General features: G+C 40.5%; 1 protein-coding gene across 2 annotated transcripts in view; it reads left to right on the top strand.

Annotated features, from left to right (window-relative positions):
* Positions 1-687: 687 nt before the first annotated feature.
* The window catches only part of NEGR1 (neuronal growth regulator 1), a 343626-nt gene continuing 327749 nt past the window's right edge, over positions 688-16564 (top strand). Inside the window, exon 1 of one of the 2 annotated variants that reach the window (XM_072419472.1) lies at positions 688-1192. In XM_072419472.1, coding sequence (XP_072275573.1) covers positions 1014-1192 — 179 coding nt within the window. In that variant the 5' untranslated portion in view covers positions 688-1013. The remainder of the gene's footprint in view (positions 1193-16564) is intronic. The other variant, XM_072419473.1, reaches the window with a different exon arrangement.

Raw genomic sequence — 16564 nt, 5'->3', positions numbered from 1 at the left:
GATTTAGGAAAGGGGTAGTAGAAGACAGAGATTTGAAGAGACAAACAGGAAGAATATAGTAGGAGAGAGGGAAAGGAGAGAAGGGGGGAGAGAGAGAGGGAGGGGGGAGAGAGAAAGATTTAAAAAAGGGGAAGTAAGAGAGGGAAGAAGAGACAAACTGGGAGAATAGAGGAAGAGAAGGGGAGAGAGTGAGAGAGAAAGATTTAGAAAAGGGGAATAGAAGGAAGAGACAAACGGGGGAATAGAGGACTGAAAAAGAAGCAAAGGGAGGGAGAATTGAATGGCACTGAGCAGATGAGAGAAGAAGGAGGAGAGGAGATTTAAGAAAAGGAAAGTAATATAAGTCAGAGAACCAGAGAGAGGACTGACAGAGGGAGAGATGTTTGGTAGATAGTAAACAGGAGAGAATTGGGGAGGGAGGGGGGAGGACCATAGAGAGGGGTAAAAGAGAGAAATGGGGGCAGAAATGACTGAGGATATATAAAGATAGAAGATTGATAAACACATAACACCAGAAAAATAAACTTAATACTAGTAGAGAGAATAAGCCCAGACACCGTGAAGAGGCAGACAGAGAAATAAGTCGGAGCTTTCTTTCCTTCCTTGAATAATTCACTGCCTCTGACTAATTAAAAGTTCTCTCACTCTTCCTTCTGCAATTAACCCCTTACTGCCCCCCTCCTGGGTCTGGTGAGCCCGTTGGCAGCCCTGAGTGTGTCAGGCAGAGAGGAGGGTGAGTGAGGAGTCAGGGTGCCTCCACTCGCTGGGTGTTGCACTATCTCTCTGCTCCATCACCAGCAGCAGCAGCAGCATCACTCCCTGGTTGTGGTTGCTAAGGAAACGGCCGCATGGCAACCGGCTGAGAGCCTGGGGGCCGTGTGTGCTGCCGCAGCTGCCTTGCCTTGCTTCATTCTCCAGCAGCAGCTCCGTCCTGCACTCCTCCTCCTCCTCCCTTTCCTTCCTCCTCCTGCTCTGCCAGGGATCCCAGGCTGACAGGGGCAGCCCCAGCAGTGATGGACATGATGATGTTGGTGCAGGGTGCTGCTTGCTGCTCAAACCAGTGGCTGGCCGCTGTCATCCTCAGTGTGTGCTGTCTGCTGCCCTCCTGCCTGCCCGCCGGACAGGGCATGGACTACTCCTGGCCCGCAGTGGACAACCTGGTCGTCAGGCAAGGAGAGACAGCCATGCTTAGGTAGGAAGTCTCTGTGCCCAGCCTGGAATGTCTTGCTGTTTTGTCTGTCTCTCTGTCTTGTTTTTTTGCATCTTTTTATTCCTTTTTGTTTTTTTATATATATAAATGTTATTGCATTGAGAAGAACCCTTGCAGCCTCTGTTATGCACAGCCATTGGAATTTGGGGGCTCTTTGCACTCTCTATAGGATCTGCTGCTCCTCTCAGTCACCCTTCTGCTACTTTTTGTTTTTTATTTCCCCCTCTGTGGATGCTTCAGGTTTGTTTATCATGGACTGTGCATGGAGGTAGGGGGAGCTGTGTGGATGGGAGAAGAGTGCAAGTTGTGTAACTGATACTAGAATGGGAACTGGTGATGAGCTTATGGAGGGAATGATGGGGGTTGTAGTACCCTGAGCTAGCTTTGGGTATTCAGGATGGATCTTTTTTTATTTTTTGTACACCCAAGGGTTAATGAGCATTCTCATAGCTGCAAAGGGGCACCAAGGATGTGCAAAACGCCGCAGGTGGATCGGTTGAGTGTCGTCAACGCGACGCTACCGCCCTTAGTAAACACTCATTAGTCCATTTTTATTGCTAAAATAGGATTGGCTGCAATGGTTTACCAAAATCAAGCGCCTATCATGTGTCAGTTTTAAGATTTTGCCCAGCTGCTGAAAGGGTTAAATGGCCAGCTGAGATGACAGGTCCACACCTTGTGAATAATCTGTGTTAGCATTCACCCCCCCTCCCCATTCTTCAAGTCCTGTTACTTCACCCCCTCTTGATCTCATTTGAAGTTTAAAGGCTAGACTATCTTTTATTGGACTTTATCTTTTATAATAACTTGAATTCTAAATATGCAGATTTTGTGCCATAGCTAGTCGTTTACCCAATGTTAGAAGTTTCCTGGCTGCATAGGACAGCATTGCATATTCTGCATTCCTGGTTTTTATTGTATATAAGCTGAATGGTGGACACTTTTGTTGCACTTGTGTCATGCAGCGCCCTTCTGGTCAGTATGGTGCTACCTCTAGAAGGTGGTGTTGTTGGCTAAGAGTGTCAAAGCCTTCTTAGCCTGAGCTGGGCTTCTCCAGACTTTAATGAGACGACATAAAGCTATGATGATCATTAGCTTTGCAGGATTTACCGAGATTATATCTCCATTTATTAGACCAGGTAGCAGAAGAACCTCCCTGGGCTCTCCGGGGTTTAAAAAAACAGCCTTAAAAAAATGGAATTGCATTGAATGCACCCTGTGCATGTGCTGCCAGGCGCTGCTTGCATTTCAGTGTTCCTTGTATAGTCTGTGATACAGTGAAGATATGTGTCACCAGATTCTTCATGTTTACTTAACCCATTTGTGACTCATGATGGCCAGATGTCGCTGGAGACTACTCATTCCCTCCGGCCACTAAAGAACCTCAGAGGGTTGGGCACCGCTGCGACTTTTCCTATCGACTTTGTGCAACGTTAGGGTTGTAGCGCACCTATTAAAAGAATAATGACCATTTTTACCTAAAACCCAAATCACCCACCTCCTATAGCTTTCAGTAAACAGCTTTGACAACCCAATGGGTTTATCTGTCCCCAAACCCTTTCAAATCGGCGGTGCTCTGATTGGTCACGGTAGCCAAAATTTGGCGTACGGTTGGGTAGTGGAGTTTTTTCAGGTCATGTGTGTTATTTTCTCTTTATTGCCATGTAAAAATGACAATGATTGAATATTTTTGTATGGTATATCTTGACATGTACACCTGGTACATCACATTTATTTAACACAATGATGCATAAACATTGTATTCAATTTACTCATTTGTAGCACAGATAGAATCCACTCTCTCCTCTTGCTCTTTCTCCCGTATTTTCTCTCTCTCTCTATATATATAAATATATATTGCTTTTAATATAAGGTAATAGTGCATAATAATGCAATTTGGGCTCAGATTTAATAACCCTTTAACGATCTTTTGCTGCAAATGCCGTCTTTACCCTACATTGTAAGTCATTAGTAAAGAGAGATTATGTGCTCATCCTTAGTGCTGTCTTGTCTTAATGAATGGTATTCTCCATATGGTGCCATAGCCAGGCACCCTCAGCTCTGTATGCCTCGGCACCGGTCATTTCTGCTTACCACCCAACATTTTGAATTTTAAACGTTGCACTTGGCTTTACAAATTACCGCTGGATAGTTTGCCATCTCTGGCTCGCCTTTTGCAGCGTCCATCCTTTCACTTCTCATAGCCGTAGACATGAACGTGTTTATCTATCCCTACAGTTACTTTGATCTGCTGCTTTTTCGCCACCAGCGATGTTGGTGTAGTTGCAGTCCTGCCTGCCATTGGGACGTGGCTGCCCTCGTTGTTTTTAGCTGATTGAGACATAATTATTGATAAATATGCATACGGCTGTCTTGTTTAGAATGTGGAATTAGGAGTATGGATGGCTATTGGATCTAATTTAAAAATAAATGATTAAAAATAGAATTCTGCGAATGTGGATATTTTCTTTTGCTGATTTTACATCTGATATTAATAATTATTGATGTGTTTAATAATCTGTCTAGCTATCTGTCTGTAATTTTTTGTATCCCTGTACCTGCCCTTCTATCCGTCAACCAAGGGAGGGGGAAAGAAAAAGAGAGAGAGTAAAAGAAGGAACAAGAGACAGACAGACAAACAGATAAGAATATCTTTTGGTGTATCTGTCCATTTCTTGTCCATTTATTTATTCTCTCTCTGTTCCCCCGCCCTCTCTATCTTTATTTATTTATTGTATTATATGTATATATATATATATATATATATATATATATATATATATATATATATATATATATATATATATATATATATATATATATATATCAATTTTTGCATGCATGTTCTGTATTGGCATAGTAAAGGCATCCAGATGTTTAACCCTTTAGGTGCCTATGTGACAACAGGAAGCCAAGTGACGCTCCTGGGGTTAACAGTCAGAAGTGGGATTTGGAGGGGGGAAGGAAGCAGTGAAGTGTACATTCAGCTATGAAAAAGGAGAGTGATTTAGCAATAAAAGCGCAGAAACATCTAAATGCAGACAGACTCTACAGGAGGTTGCAAAAGTGTAAAGGATTTATACATGCCAAAATCCGCCAGATCCTAAATGCAGCCATATGTTGAATCCAGGTCAGGATGATCTCCTTGATCCCCTGTGGATTCACATTGACTCGGGTTTGCGGGCTGTATGTGCCTGTGGATATTTATTAAATGAAAAGCATTGTATTTTCAGAGACTGTTCATTTGAAATTATTTGCCTTTTTCTTGAAATAGCTTTTTGATGTGGTTTTCCACACTTCTCTTTGCTTGCTGTGCTTTAGTTTAGGGTAAAATTGAATACACAGGGTTGTGCTTATTCCTTCTTGAGTTTCTTGGATAGCGCACGCCACTGGGTACAATGAGCCACCAAGAGAGGATAATGTTTTCAGTGAAACTCTATGGCCATATGGAGGAGCAAAGCAGGATCACTATATTGCAATATAAATTTATTAATACCAGCAACATAAATGCACTCCTTAAAACATTGCACATTGATAGGACTTTCATTATGTATCCAAACCCAAGGATAAAAATGTAATATGGTGCAGATGGGCTACTTAGGTGTGGTGGCTGTGTTTGTATTCCCCTATTATTGTCATCTGGTGATCCTGCCAGGCATTCATTTCTTGTTCTAGAATAACAACATTCACTTACTCTACTGTATCTGTCAAAAAGCAGTGTTGTCAACAAAGGACGGGGCTACAGAATACCTTCTTCTTACTGAGAACAATATTAACTGACAACAGTCAGCAATTTGACTATACCATTGCGATGTCCAACCACAAATTAGGATTTGTTAGATGGTCTCGTTTTCCTGTCTTCAGTCATTTGGTGTTGGTGACCCTATGGCTACTTCTGACTTATTCTGACATGAATGGAGACCAGCCTGGTCCATATCTTTCAACTGTCCCTGATATAAAGCAGGGTTCTCCCCAGGCCCTTTTTAGCTGGGTGCACCACCCGACACTTTTCAGCACCCACCCGGCTGTTTTTGGGTGGTTACTAAAGAGTTTGGTCACAATACAGGGGCTGCCACCCACCTATACTTTCTTCCCACCCAGCTTAAAATAACTTCTGGGTTGAGCACTGTAAAGGAAATGTTACTACTTTAGAATCAGGACCCTCTTTCCTTATCAGTTCTCCCTCTTTTTGGGTTCATATATAAAAATGTAAAATGTAACTATTACAAAGTTTTTTTTGTATTAAACCTTCACCCAGCCTCTATATGATAGCATTTATTATTTTTCACAGTTAAAATAATGCAAATATAGCTTTTATTATAAGTGCTCATTGGTTTAACCAATCATTCTTTCAGTATTCATTTCTGGATGGCCAGTATACCGGTTGAGTGTTTGATGTGTTGGGTGTCCATAGATGGCCTTCTCTATGAAAAGCCTTTATATGAGATTTTGCGGATTACCTAACAATAAGGAAGCCTGGCTGTTCTCTTCAAGTTGCCACTGATTGAATGTTTTTGGTAGCATATTCTGTAAACCCCACAGACTATAATGCTAGAAATTCAGGAAGTCATAGTTGCTGTTTGGCACCATAACCCATTTCATTGACATAATCAGGATCATACATATTCCACAATCCAATGTTTGGCTAAACAACAGAAGTACATTTGCCATATTTGAAATCACATGATTCACTGCTACAAATACTACATTAACCAGCAAAAATACCTAATAAAGTGTCCTCTCAATGTTTATAAAGCAGTGAACCTGATATTCCCCGATGGAGAATCAGTTACTACCATTGAAACACATGGATGTGACCATTCTCCACCATGTGTCAGTGAATGTCGGTGATTTTCATTACCCCTGAAGAAGCGTTTTTTCCACAAAACGTGGTGGGTTCAACAAATATCCAACTGTAATTTATTGAAGTGTTGCCTTGTTTTGGATCTTTTAAAAATAAACAAGTGTATTGTATGTATTTTTAATGACTAGGTTGCTAAAACCAATTATGTAAAAACAACATGTTTTATCGTTTTGTATCAATAAAAATTGCTTGATTATTTCATGACTGATACCATTAAAATTCCCTTCTTTGTTTTACCCCAGTATATGGGTGTTTTGAATGTCATTTTTGGTTTGTTGTAAATTCTTGGGAGTTGGTAAATCAAATATAGGTTGGTGGCTACTTATTGAGGACAATTCCCTTTTTTGAAAATTAGATATAGTTGTCAGTGAATGTCAGATTCACTGCTTTATAAATAGCCCGGTGTGGATATAAGACAGAAAGAGATAATGCCCATCAATAATCCATCAACCAGAGACCCTGGCTGGGTGCAGTTTCCTATGTAAACATATAGAGAGTCCTCTTGCAGGATTTTGCAGGGTGCTTCTTGCAGTCATTTCTGTTCTATAGCAACCTTTTTGGTGTTACCAACATTTTGGTGTTGCACAGGCTTGACCAGGATGGACAGAGTTCCACTGAAATGCTGTTTTAAATAAAATAGCATTGATGAATTTAAGTCAGTGGGATAGCTTTCGTTTTTTATCATCCAGGGTGAAATCCTTTCCAGGACTAGCTGTGCCCGCACCGTGATCTCAATTATACTTGGGCCATCTTAGGAGACTGAAGATGATTGGAAGATGTCACAAGTCCTTGATGGCTCACTGTGTAGGTGCAGCCTGCGGTGAAAAGGATTTTTTCCAGGAAAGGATGAAAGCTCAGAGTCGGCAGTAGCAAGCTGCAATTATTGCAATCTTTATTGAAGGTACAGTTGTCCTTTAAAGTGTACATCAGGGAAAAAACAAAATTATGTAAGTCTTTGTAATGCATGCACATAGCCACATGCTTTATTCCTTTAAAGGCATTTGAAGTACAAAAAATGGACCTGTTGACCTGCAAGAAATCCATCAAGGTCCTGTCTGCCTATTTGAACCGACAACACTGTTGTAATTTGTTGCACTGGTATTCCAAACATCATCTCTGCTTGTGGACTACAATAAAACTGTGCCACTGCCTTGAGTTCCAAGAGCCTTTCTGCACACCGTATATAGGGAACGAGTGTTATCCCCAGAATTTTTCAGCTGGGTGTGGAGAAGCTGAAGGCGGGTGGTCAAAAGTGGGCAGAGCAACGTGTGACAAATTTAGTGTTCCCAGTTGTTGTTGCCATAGGAATCCAGTAAGTTTTGTAACCCAACCAGTGGTTGCCAAATTTTGTTGGTCTGCATCTCTGGCCGGTGCACCCCCCAGCTGGTGGGGGGGCGCATCGGCCAGAGTCGTTGACCATGGCTTCCATACGGATCGCAAGCTCAGGGTGGTGGACGGGTTGTCTCTCTGGACACAACCCGCCCACTCTCCCATCATAGGGTCAGACCTGTAATGGGAGACTCAGACCTGAATGGGCGTGTTCTGGCATCATGACATTACTATGGGGGAAGTTTCTTCTCTTTGAGTGACACATGGCTTCCCCCGCATGTGCAATCCGGAGCCTGTAAGTTTAGTGGTCCGTAGGTCCGAAAAGGTTGCCGACCACTGTTTTAACCCCCGATACTTTGTTCCAACCTACCCCCTTTTGTATGTCCCATTTCTCCATCAACTTTGTAATATTCCCCAAAAGTCCGGTGCCCCTGTACTGTGACCCAACTTCCCAAAAACAGCCGGGTGATCACTAAAAATGTGCCAGGTGGTGCGACCAGCTAAAAGGACCTGGGAGGGGGGGGGGGACACTGGGAAGTTGTTGATATCACAAGGAGTAATGAAAGTTGGTAAAGGGATAATTCAGGGAAATAATATAGAGGGGGAGAGGAAGGTATGGGGGTAAATTTGGAAAATCCCTGGATATACACTCAATGAAATAAAATTGGTCAGCAGACTCTGACACACAAGTACATCTCTGTAGGGTTTAATTGCTCCTCTCTGAATAAAACTGCAGACCTCAAGTCATTATTTTAAATCTACTTAACCCACCTGTATCTGCTTACAAGTGAAATTCTGGCTGAGCTAAGCCTTCAGTGAAATTTCACATCACTCCTGAGATGGGCATGCAAAATTCCATGACTTATGGGTGATCATGAATGATGCTGGGTAAACACATTTTCCAGGTCTTAATTCAGTTATACACTGGTGTGATTTTTGCAGAATCCACAGGCAACACCCTGAGTCCATCAGATGATATTGCTCCAGATTGTCATCTGTGATACTGCTAGAAAGATGATCATTTGTCTCCGCACATATTCCCGTGCTCTGTAATTGTGAAATACAACTGTTTTCAGGCGGTGTTTTTCCCCAGATGGGAGCATTTTTAACTGAGGCCTTTACATAAATAGGTAGTTGTGCATATAAAAAAGGAAAATTTATGATTTAGAAGCACAAAAAAAAGCTATTAAACTAAGCTAAGCATAAATGTAATGATCTGTAAGTGTGCCAGAGAGCCTTTAAATCCAAGTTGCTCAATATATAAATCCCAAATTGCAACTTGGAAGGGGCACTGGCAGACCCCTTATCATGCAGAACATTGCTATTTGGGATATGGGAGAGGCCTAGCCAGGGGTATCTCATACTTAGACAATTGCCTTCGGAACCCTGATTTTCCTTTCCGACACCTTGTACTGTACTGTCTGTACACCATGGCTTTCTCAACGTGACAGCTCGGCCCAGCTACCTGTCTTTTTCCTTGGGTACCATTTTTGGAAGTTATATAAATGGCACTTAAAGATGACTAAATAAACAACACAAGTCTGCCATGTTCCCAAAAACCATGGGTGGAGTATATGTGCCAGGGTCAAATAGTCATTGACAATGGCACACATGCTCCACCTTTGTTTAATGAGTGGACTTTCACCATTATGTAAGGCACCTTTGGGTGCTATTAATGGAACTTCTAAAACTTTTTTTCTATTTTCACCATTTAGACCCTGCTTGACCATTTTTCATTTGGTCCTAGATTTTGTTGGCTGTCCATGTTGCCCATGAGTTCTTCTTTAAAGTAAAATTGTACTTATTTGTCTCCCCAAGGTGAACATTTGCTTTAAGGCTGTGTTGTAATAAGGGAAACTTCCTGACAGACACTGAACCAGTTTTTGTACAATTTGGATTTGTATATATTAATATGGATCAGCCCCATTAAGGAATACACCACTGGGCCCACTGTCACTTCACAGTAAATTTATGGCTCGACTCTTGAAGTGACGCCTCCAGAGATGTTAATAAGCTGTCATCTTGTAGTATGTGCAGCGAGATAAAATTGCTGACCAGTGAATGTTTGATGTTGGCACATCTGCACATGCAACCATGAAAGACTCTTAATTGTGCTGCATTGGCGGCCCTAAATTCACCTGTGTAAGCAATGAGCAGTGAATAAATGTTACCTGGAGAATATTAGAATACTCTCAGGACATTGATATGGCAGGAAGCCATCCAGAATATTGCAATAGGAGAGAATGACTGCCCTCTAATTGGGGGAAATGATGGAATTCAATATCAAAATATTTCCGAAAAACTGCCTGAATGAAGCATTCCTTACAATTTTGATAAATGAAATAATAGGAAAAATAGTAACTTCCATTTTTCTTCCATATGTCTTTACATTTGCAACCAGAGCCACCCAGCAAATGGGACGGGACAAACTATAACATGGCAATGGATTTTTTAAGAGGATTTAAAGCTAAGCTGTGCTTTGCCCATGCCAAGCAAAGCAACCGGTCTGCATTATCCCCCTCCCCCAGCATAGCATGCTCACTTTTCCTTTGCTTTTTTGCACTTCTTTCAACTGCCACGAGCAAAGAAAATATCTTATGAAGGCAGTGTTCTCCCCAGATCCTTTTAGCTAGGTGCACCGTCCGACACTTTTAAGTAACCACTGTTTTTGGGTGGATACTGAAAAGTTGGGTCACAATACAGGGGCTGCCACCCACCTACAGCTTCTTCCTACCCAGCTTAAGAAAAATATCTCGGTTGAACACTGTAGAGGGAAGAAAGTGACCCTGTTAATGGACAAGGAATGGGTTCAAATTAAGCCACTTTTGTTCCAGTGGCACCGATTTTTGTTCTGGCACCGATATAGCTGCCCCAACCAATATTGGGACAAGTGTCTTGAACACCCAGGGTAAAAGGGTGCACACTTTTACATAAGCTGTGAATCAAAGATTGCAGATGACCCCCTTCCATGCGGTCTACCACTCTGCCCACCGCTTTTAATGTTGCTGGAATGCGGGTAAGTATGTAAAATAGTATGCTGAAGAAACTTGAGGGAGCAATATTTATTAACTGTTCAGTGAAAACTGAACAGTTAATAAATGTGTAATTTGTTTCTCCCAGCTAGTGTGCGCCCAAATGAAATTTGTTTTGGGACATGCAATGGGGGGTACACACATACAGAAGAAAGGGAGTGTTTGGGTTAGGAAATGTAGGTGTAGATACCTACAAGGCTACAGCTACAAGGTGCCCATACATGCTTCTGCTGTATCTGAATTATATGCCGGGGTCAATGGGAATACCGTAACCCATTGTATACAAATGCCAGAGGAGCCTTTGCTTCAAACTTAGGTAGACCATTCCCATTTGCTAAAAAGCACCTCCCATGGTAAGCATATGTTTGAGTAAAAACGGGTAGGGTACAGACCTGCTATAAAAGAAAATCTGCATATAAACCATGAACTACAAGGTGCCAATGCATGTTTTTGCTGTATCAGAAGTGTCAGGGTCAAATGGAGCTCCGTAATCCATTGTATAAAATTGCCAGAAGAGCCTTTGCTCCAAGCTTAGGTAGGTGATCCCCATTTGCTAAAAATCACCTCCCATTGCAAGTATATACAGTGTTTGAGTTAGGAAGTGTAGGGTACAGACCTGCTTTAAGGGAATTCTGTCAGTAGACCATGGCTACGAGGTGCCCATGCATGTTTTTGCTGTATCAGAATTATGTGTCGGGGTCAACAAGAAACCTGTAACCCATGGTATGCAAATCCAAAAAGTGCCTTTGCATCATGACTTGGTAGATCATCCCCATTTGCTAAAAAGCACCTCTCATGGTAAGAATATGCCAGAAGAACCTTTACTTGAAGCCCAGGTAGTTGATCCCTATTTGCTAAACAAGCACCAATCAGTAGGTGACTGATGTAAATGGTATGTCTGACCTTCAAACTGTAGCAAACCTAGAATTCTTTTATAGGCACCATGACTTTTGGGTTTCCAGGGCTTAAAGCAGAAGAATTTTGATACAGCAGAGCTATATACTGCCAGATGTGCAATGTATGGCCTACTAGCAGATTGACTTTTACAAAGAAGCTCCAGTTAGGATCCACATTACCAGGAGAAATACATAATACTGGATGGATTGCATGCTCTTGTTAGGGCTTTTATTTTGTCAGCTGAACAGAATCTGCTCTGAGCGCTGCCGATTAGTTCACAGCAGCTGTGGACACATTAATCAACACATTTTATGTTTGTGAAAAACGTTCATTGTTGAATTGGAGGAATTGTGTGCGATGGCTTGCTGTTGTCTGGAGTGTATAGAAGCAGTGAGTTGGCAGGCACAGACTTTAGTTATTTTCTGTGGGTCTGTATTGTATGCATGCTTTTTTTTTTTATTCAAAAGCAAAATGTTGGATTGAATATATAGCATTTATTTCTGAATAATGGAAAATAATCTTTTATTTGTCCTGCCACGATCCAGAGGCAGGCAGACAGTCTTGGCGAATGTCCACTTTTAGGACACCACCTGATAAGTCAGTGAGCCTATGTATGTTCACAAAGTACTTTGCAGGTACATTAGCTGATCTATGTAGCAATATACCCTTCTGCTTTTATGTTTTGTATTCATTTGTATATTGTATCACATAATAAAGTACTGACTAGCTCCTAATGGTACTACTCCCTTTGTGTTCTACGTTACAGAAAATAAAAGAAGCTAGTACAAAGACAAATTTAGGAATTTATTCTAGCAAAGCATAGAATGATTTTTCCTGGATTGGTGAATTGATTCAATGGTATATTTTCATCTAACAAAAGAATGTGCACATACCTTGTCATTGCATTTGATTACTAGGTTTGTTTTGCATCTTTATACCATTGGGGTGCAAATATACTAGCTGGTGAAGTTCAGGTGAGGAGGTCAACTGCAGGGCAACTGCACCTGTCAAGGATTACTGAAAACCCATTCCAATGACCAAGCCCAAAGACAGTAGACACAGGCCCTATGGAATATAGGTATGTGGAAGGTCAAATATGGAATATATGGTAGTGTTCTTCAGATGTCTCAAGCTCTACTAGCTTAACTGTAATGTTATTTCCATAGCTGTCCTAAAAATGCATCGTGACTGTCATGAATGTCCTTGTCCAGGCATCCTAGATTGTAAGGTCTTCTCCTCCTCCTGTGTCACTGTCTGTATCTGTCTGTCATTTGCAATCCCTTTTTAATGTACAGATCTGCATAAAATGTTGGCGCTATTTAAATCCTGTTTAATATTAATAATAAGAAGCCCACAGTAAAATCAAAATAAAAAAGATCTGTATAGTAGAAAACCCATACAACTGTGCAAGATGCAGTCTAAGGCTAAAGTTCATTTTTAAAACCGAAAGAGTTCTTATTGCTGTTTGCAGCAGGAGAAATGTCTAAATATTGCATTAGACAGGTATATGATATTCCCATAGCTTGCACAGTCTATTGATTTTTTGATATTTGATATTTCACCAAAATGAGGTAGATATAGTCACAGGGTCATCTTCAGGTCGGTGATCTTTGTCAGTAGCTTTGACATGAAAAGATTGGTAGAGAAACTCCAGAGGTTGCTTGTTGGGTATCCTGGACTTTGTTATAGCATCTGGGTATTCACAAAGTTAATATATTATGAGAAAATATATTATTGAATAATGAAAGCTAATGTTAGGTTGCTGGAGGACTTGGTGACATCAGTAGAACAATGATTTTTCCCTGAACTTGTTTTTATGAAAGGAAATGTGTGTGTGTTGATAGGGTAAATCTTGTATTAAAAATAATAATAATAATAACAATATTAGGGTAAAGGGCCACAACATTCAAAACATACATCCTAACTAAATGACATTCAGCTTACAAAAATAAAACAATTGCAAAAACACAGTGTTCACAATTTTTATATTTTTTTGTGCTGAATCTCCCTTTGTAGCCACTTTCTGTCCACATGCATTCTAGCCATGACCTCATGACATTTATCATAGTGGGTTTCCAGTTATTGATATGAGTGGACCAGAAATTTTCAACTATGATTCCATGGAATTCATTGGTTCCTTCAGAGTTTGCTCAAGGTTCCTCATTTTGTGTCTGATTGACCTCCCATTTGATGTTTGCAAAGTTCTAGAGCCAATATCACTTAGTAGAGCCAGCTTCATGATTCTAATGTTGTTTTTTGTTGTCCAAAAAAAAAGGAATGTTATGTCACCAATGTAAGTGGATATGCCTTCCAATGGCCACCAACTTAAAAAGCTTTTTTTCCCAATGACCCCCCTAAAATTGATTTTAGTAAGGGTTCCTTACAGCCTATTTGTTTTAAGATTTTGTTAAGAAAGGTTGCAGCAGACCATGCTTCCCTCATGTTACAGGGTGACAACTTAGCACAATTTGAAAAACAGGGACAGAACACTGCAACTCTATACCAGGAAATGGCTAAACCATGACTTTCAGCATTCACAGTTGGAAAGGATGGGTATCTTTTAACGCAAAGATGAAGAACAAAGGTAAAGCTTCCAAAAGGCCAAGGTGAAAAGAACAAACCAACCTAGCTGCTTGGTTGCCATAAAAACTTATTTCCTAAAACCTTATCTTATTAGATACATGAGAGAGACTAAAGTTATGCATCATTTGCTGCTGATAGTGTGGGACTTGCAGTTCTGATAGGAATAAGATATACTTTGTACAGAATATGAAATGTACTTAAATAAGTGTTTCTCTGATAGAACAGGAACTATGTCCAGACACTTCCAACCATTTGTTTCTTCCGTGTCATCAAAGGATCGTATGTCAGTCCAGCATTATGGTTCTAATCCACTTTATATTTATCTATTAAGTAACAGCAAAACATAAATGTGCTATTTTAATATAATCTGTTAGTTATTAATAATTAGCACTTTCTTAGAAGAGGTCCACTACTAGGAACATAGGAATGGCCATGGAGCACCATGCAGTAGCAATGAAACTCAGATATAAAAGTTGTCCAGGACTGTTTGTTGGCTTCGCTTGACTGGCAGTGCCCATGGCTTCCTCTCTTTTATCTTAGAATCCCTGGTAGAATTTTTTTTTTAATTTTTAGCCCTACATCTTGTCAGAGAGGGCTACAAAAAACTTCCCAAACCATTCTTCACTATTTGTTGCTCTTCAATACTCAATTTTTGCAGGGTCTGGTTCAGATTCTTAAAATTTAAATAGGATTTTTGGTATGGAAATTTCTATTTTTTCATGGCATTTTCTTTTTTTATAGTTTTTATTGAATCACAAATGATCCTATAAATTATTTGTGGTTTCCAGAACAGAACTGTCCCCAAACTTTTGAACCCAAAGGTTTCCCGCTTTCTTGTCTCAGATTGGACAATTTCTTGTGGGTATCAAGAAATTCCATCCAATCACATTCTATAGACTGGAAATAGGCTCATACCAATAGGAACCACCTACACATGAAACATTTGGTATTTGCACATTTCCTCCCAAAAGCCAACCCATCTCTTGCCTCAAGGTCCTGGACTTTTTGGGCAGTATTGAGGTGGGATGATGTGATCGACTTTCAGGAGACTATGCACAGAACTTGGTCCGGCCTTTCCCACCTTCATTGCATAGAAAAGATCCAGTGTTGATGTTATAAGGTATGCCTTAAAAGTTTCTATTTAAAAAATATTAATTGATGAAAGGGAAATGGTATACCTTGAGAAGACAAAATATAAGCAGAATAATCAGATAAGCCGATTATATATTTCTAGCTAACAAACACATGCTGACCACACTAAATTAGGTCTTGGTATCCAGGCATTAATATTCTCTACACATGAAGGGGTTAAGATGCTGTTGGGAGGGCCACACGGACCCATCAATTTTCCCAAGTCTCCGTTGATCTGCTTTCCGTTGGTTTTCAAAATGACTCAAGCGTATGTAAAATCCATTGTTAAAGAAGAGAAAACAAAAAACGCAGAGGGAAGTAAATAATTCTGTGAGTAACAAGCCCCCAGAGATTAAACACTGAGTGGTTCACATCCAGAAGACTTCCTAATTCAATGTATGCACAGTAATTAACATATTGCAACAAGGAGCTTAGATGAGACGCTTTAAATGCACGCGGTATTCGCAGCCACAAATCTAAGAGCAGCCAAGCTTACAAGCTGCTCTCCGAGTTGCCATTTTTAGCCATATGCACCACTTTGAATAACGTGGATGAGTTCTGACATATAAGCGCTGATGGTTCTCCCTGCAACACATAAGCAATCATTTCTGCTGAGTGACATTTCAATGGGATGATTTACTGTATATGTGTTTAAAGCTGAACTCGAGACAAAGAGAAAACCAGACACCAATTATAGTAAATCTAAACCCAATCACTGCCATGTTAATGTCATTCTGAAGGTTGTATTCAGTCTTTTAAATCTGCAGTTATTTGTAAATCATGGTGATCCTGGATCTTACACTTCCTGTTATAGGGTGACAACACCCTGGGTCTGTCTGTCAGTTGAGTTCCTGCAATGAAATGTTGTCCATGTACATCTACTTTAATCTATTTATGTGTTTGTTTGCTGGATCTGCTGACCTCTTTCTGTAGACGCATGTTGCGAGGCTAATATGCTGTCCCATTTCCTTAAGTAATTTCTAATATTTTACAGATGTGGAACAAGCACGCAGGTCTGTAGAAACAAAACTCCAGAAGCCACTGTCTGGATTAGTGACAGCCCGATAACGTAGAGAGGTTAGAAATGGCAGACTCCATGTGTCTCTTAGGAAAAGGTTTCCTTAAACCTACCTCTTACACCTTAAGGATCATTATATTATAAGATATTGGGGTTGATTTACTGAAGAAAAACAGGCTGTTCACTTAGCATAGTTAATTATCACCTTGCAAAGGATAGCACACATAGCTAAGTGAATCCCGTGAATATAACTTTGCAAAGAATACCCAACCATGTGCAAAGAAATCTTAAGAACATGATTTTTGTTTGCACAGGATTGGATGGTTGAAGTCAGCAGAGCTTCATCTCATTCGCTTGGCCTAATGATATAACCATTGCAAAGGGGATAATTCATTTAGTTATGTGAACAGCCTAAATTACTTTAGTAAATCAGCTCTATTGTCTCACCCATCCTTCTCCCAACTTTCTCCTCACCTCTTCTCTCCCCTCTCCTATTCTCC

The sequence above is a fragment of the Pyxicephalus adspersus genome, chromosome 8 (assembly GCF_032062135.1).
Source record: "Pyxicephalus adspersus chromosome 8, UCB_Pads_2.0, whole genome shotgun sequence".
Taxonomy (NCBI): Eukaryota; Metazoa; Chordata; class Amphibia; order Anura; family Pyxicephalidae; genus Pyxicephalus; species Pyxicephalus adspersus.
This window is presented reverse-complemented; position numbering and strand designations above follow the sequence as displayed.